This window comes from Coptis chinensis, chromosome 7 (genome assembly GCF_015680905.1).
Source record: "Coptis chinensis isolate HL-2020 chromosome 7, ASM1568090v1, whole genome shotgun sequence".
NCBI lineage: Eukaryota > Viridiplantae > Streptophyta > Magnoliopsida > Ranunculales > Ranunculaceae > Coptis > Coptis chinensis.
The window spans coordinates 23,801,691-23,804,933 of NC_141462.1; the positions used below are offsets into that span (position 1 = coordinate 23,801,691).

The 3,243-nt window shown below is 35.3% G+C and overlaps 1 protein-coding gene across 1 annotated transcript; it reads right to left on the minus strand.

Annotated features, from left to right (window-relative positions):
* Window positions 1-2,416: 2,416 nt before the first annotated feature.
* LOC147486712 (uncharacterized) lies at window positions 2,417-2,998 on the minus strand. The gene has a single exon (XM_086573827.1). It carries the CDS (start codon window positions 2,996-2,998, stop codon window positions 2,417-2,419), a length of 582 nt encoding a protein of 193 aa, XP_086429953.1.
* Between the last annotated feature and the right edge of the window lie 245 nt (window positions 2,999-3,243).

Here is a 3,243-nt window from a genome sequence, read left to right on the forward strand (position 1 = left end):
AAGGGAACGAAACATTAGTAGTTGTCTTGCCCTGATTTTGTCAGATGCATTCTCTCTTGTAGTAGTTGTCTTGCCCTGATTTTGTTAAAGATATTATTGTTAGAGATACTTGGGTTTAAGGGAGCTAGCAAGTTTGTAACTGCAAAACTTTGATGGCCACTGCCATCCCATCCCTTAAGACCCCTTGGTAGACTTTCCCAAAGCTACTTGACCCGATAAGTTTCCCTTCATCAAACCCTCTAGTATCTTTTAAGAGTTCTTTGTAAGTGATTCTAGGTAAGTTGAATTTCAGTTCTGGCGCTGACATGCTAAACAACTCATCTTTCTTGGTGGAAATTATTCCTTTGATGTATCGATGTCCAATCCAACAAAATATGGTAAATTAATAGTACCAGCTGCCTGTTCTTTGAAAGTAATATCTTAAGTGTCTAAGGGTTGAATACTATGTATGCTGGTCCTCTGGTACAATTTAAGGAAGAATGATCTAGGAAAATGCACTTTTATTTACTCTGGGAAAAAAATCTTATGGATTTACCTACTATGCCTTGCTCTTTAATTAAGTGTAATGCACTGTTTTGTGGACCAAATTATATTCAACTTGGGTTTCTGCCAAGAGATATTGCAAAGTGGGTAGCTCCATTATGTGATGCTGGTTTTTTTTTGTTTCTCTGCGTATATATATCCAAAAGTAGTACTTGTAGCTGCTTTGGAAGGAAGCAACAACAAAGTACAACTGATAATGTATGTCTCACAGGCATGTCCTATATTCGATGGGACCCTAGTTTGACCACATAAAAATATTTCCCATGCATTGCTTACTTGCATTTTTGCTTCAATCTTCTTTTAATTTGGATAATTATACTTACTAATGTCTCTTTTCTTTTCCAATTTGTTGCTTGTATCAGATTGGCAGATTGGTTGGCGGTATATTGATAAAGAAAACTTGGGTGGATGTTGTTCGAATCGGCAGATTATGGGAATTTGGCCAAAATCTTATTTTTTGAAGAACTAATTTTATTTAGTTGATGGCTTTGAAGATTTTGTAATTCAGTATATTGGAAGAGTGTAATTGTATGGAAGCTCAAATAATGATTTTGGATGATCTTAATTAATGAAATATATTTTGCTATAATTTATTGTGAATGAATACATCTGATCGGTGTTTTTAGTTTAATCATAAATTGTATTGGGCAGGTTTATATAAATTGAAATGATTCAAAATAATGCGTAATACCTATTATATATATATGAGTAAACCCATTTGCAACGCCGAGCTTGTTGTAAAAGAATTAGGGTGTTGCAAATATGTTTAAACAATTACCAACACATACATTTGGTGCGGCTAAAACCACTAGCAGGGTAGCTAAAAACACACTTTTGGCAACGCCCTTGGCGTAGCTAATGGTTTAAACCTTTTGCAACAAACACCTGGGGCAGCTAAAAAAACACTTTTGGCAACGCCCTTGGCACAGCTAATGGTTTAAACCTTTTGTGATAAAGACGTGTAGCTAATGATTTGCTTCTTTTGTGACGCCAGAGGGTGCAACTAAAAGTAACCATTTTGCAACGCTAGCAGGTGCAGCTAAAAAGAACCTTTTGCAACGCCAATCACTGCAAATAGTTTAAATATTTTAAAAATCATTTTAGTTTGGCAAAATACTTTAGCAACGCTAATAAAGTAATAGCAATGGGACAAGGCGTTGCAATAACCTTCAAGCTTTTGCGACACCAATTGTTCGTCTTCATTTAGCTTTTGTGACCCAATTTTTTGCAGCGCCTTTGTGATGCCCACATTGGCGTTGCCATTGATCATTGGCAATGCTTTTTCGTACTTGTAGCTACACTAGATGGCATTGGAATTGAGCCTTTCTGTTGTAGTGACGTACGGACAACCTCCCTAAAATTCCTAAGTGACATGGCCATTGGTTTGATACAAAAATACAAAAAATAAAAAAAAAATTAATCTTAGTTAAATTAGTAAGCCCACCCACTACTTAAGCCCATTTCTAAGGCCTAACATCCAGGCCCAACACGAAGCCCATTGTAAAAAGCCTATTCTTAATTCTTAAAACTTTATCACTAATAAGGTTAATATTTTTACAGGACTTTACAATCCACACTGTGTACCCAGACCAGTACTCGTATAATTGTTCAAGTAACATAAACGTGTTTCAAGACTGTTGAAGACGCTATTTATATGCATAGCAATGATGCTCTAGGTAACACCTCCTTACATCCTCGAATTTACTGTAAGAGGATTCTATTTCTAGTAATAATTAGGCTATTTTTGCATGCTCGTTAGGAATTGCATATTAGACTTAAAACTCGCATGAGATTAAGATCTAGTACGCATAAACCTGTTTTATTTATTTTTTTTTGAAAAAAGTTAATAGGGTTAGGCAGACCCTTACCTGCATTAAGATCTTAAATATAGCATTCCCCTTATATCATTCGATACAAGTTCAGCAAGTCTATTGTCCAAAGGTGGACCATTACATACATGAGTATCATCTACAGAACAAGAAAGGTTTGCTAAGTAATCTGCACTTTGGTTAACTTCTCGATAAACATGAGTGAATATGACATCCTCAAGCTTAGAGACATGATAGGTTATAGCTGCTGTTAAGTTACAGTAGTACCACGGTGCAACTTCTGATCCTTTGAGGATATGCACTGCTCTGAGAGAGTCTAAACAAATTGAAACTTTGAGAATTCCTTGTTGCTGGCAAAGAAGAAGACCTATTTCAATGGCTTTTAGTTCTTGGTAAAGAACTGATCGTTGATATCCTCCTCCAGCATAAGAGAAGACTACATTCCCAAGATGATCAATGCCTATTCCTCCATAGCCGACACTGTTTAATTTCATAGAGCCGTCTGTGTTCAACTTAATGTAACTAGAAGGAGGGAACTTCCATGTACAATGAATAGGTAGTTTGGTCTTGAATTTAACTTGGATGTCGAGCTTGGCAAGAAGGCTTCTGGTTTCTGGAGAGTCCATAATTGTGTCTCTCTTGATTCCTAAGTAAATTTTCATTTCTTTTAGGATAGAATTGATAGGGTTATATACTAAAAGTATTACTTTTGTAATAACTTTAATTCTTTATATTTTGAATGAGAATCATATGAGCAAATGTTATGCATATTATATATGTTATTAGTTATATGCATGTGTCTAATATTTTATGTTATAGATGATATGGTGTGAACACATAGAAGATCATATCATCAGTACCTTATAAAGTA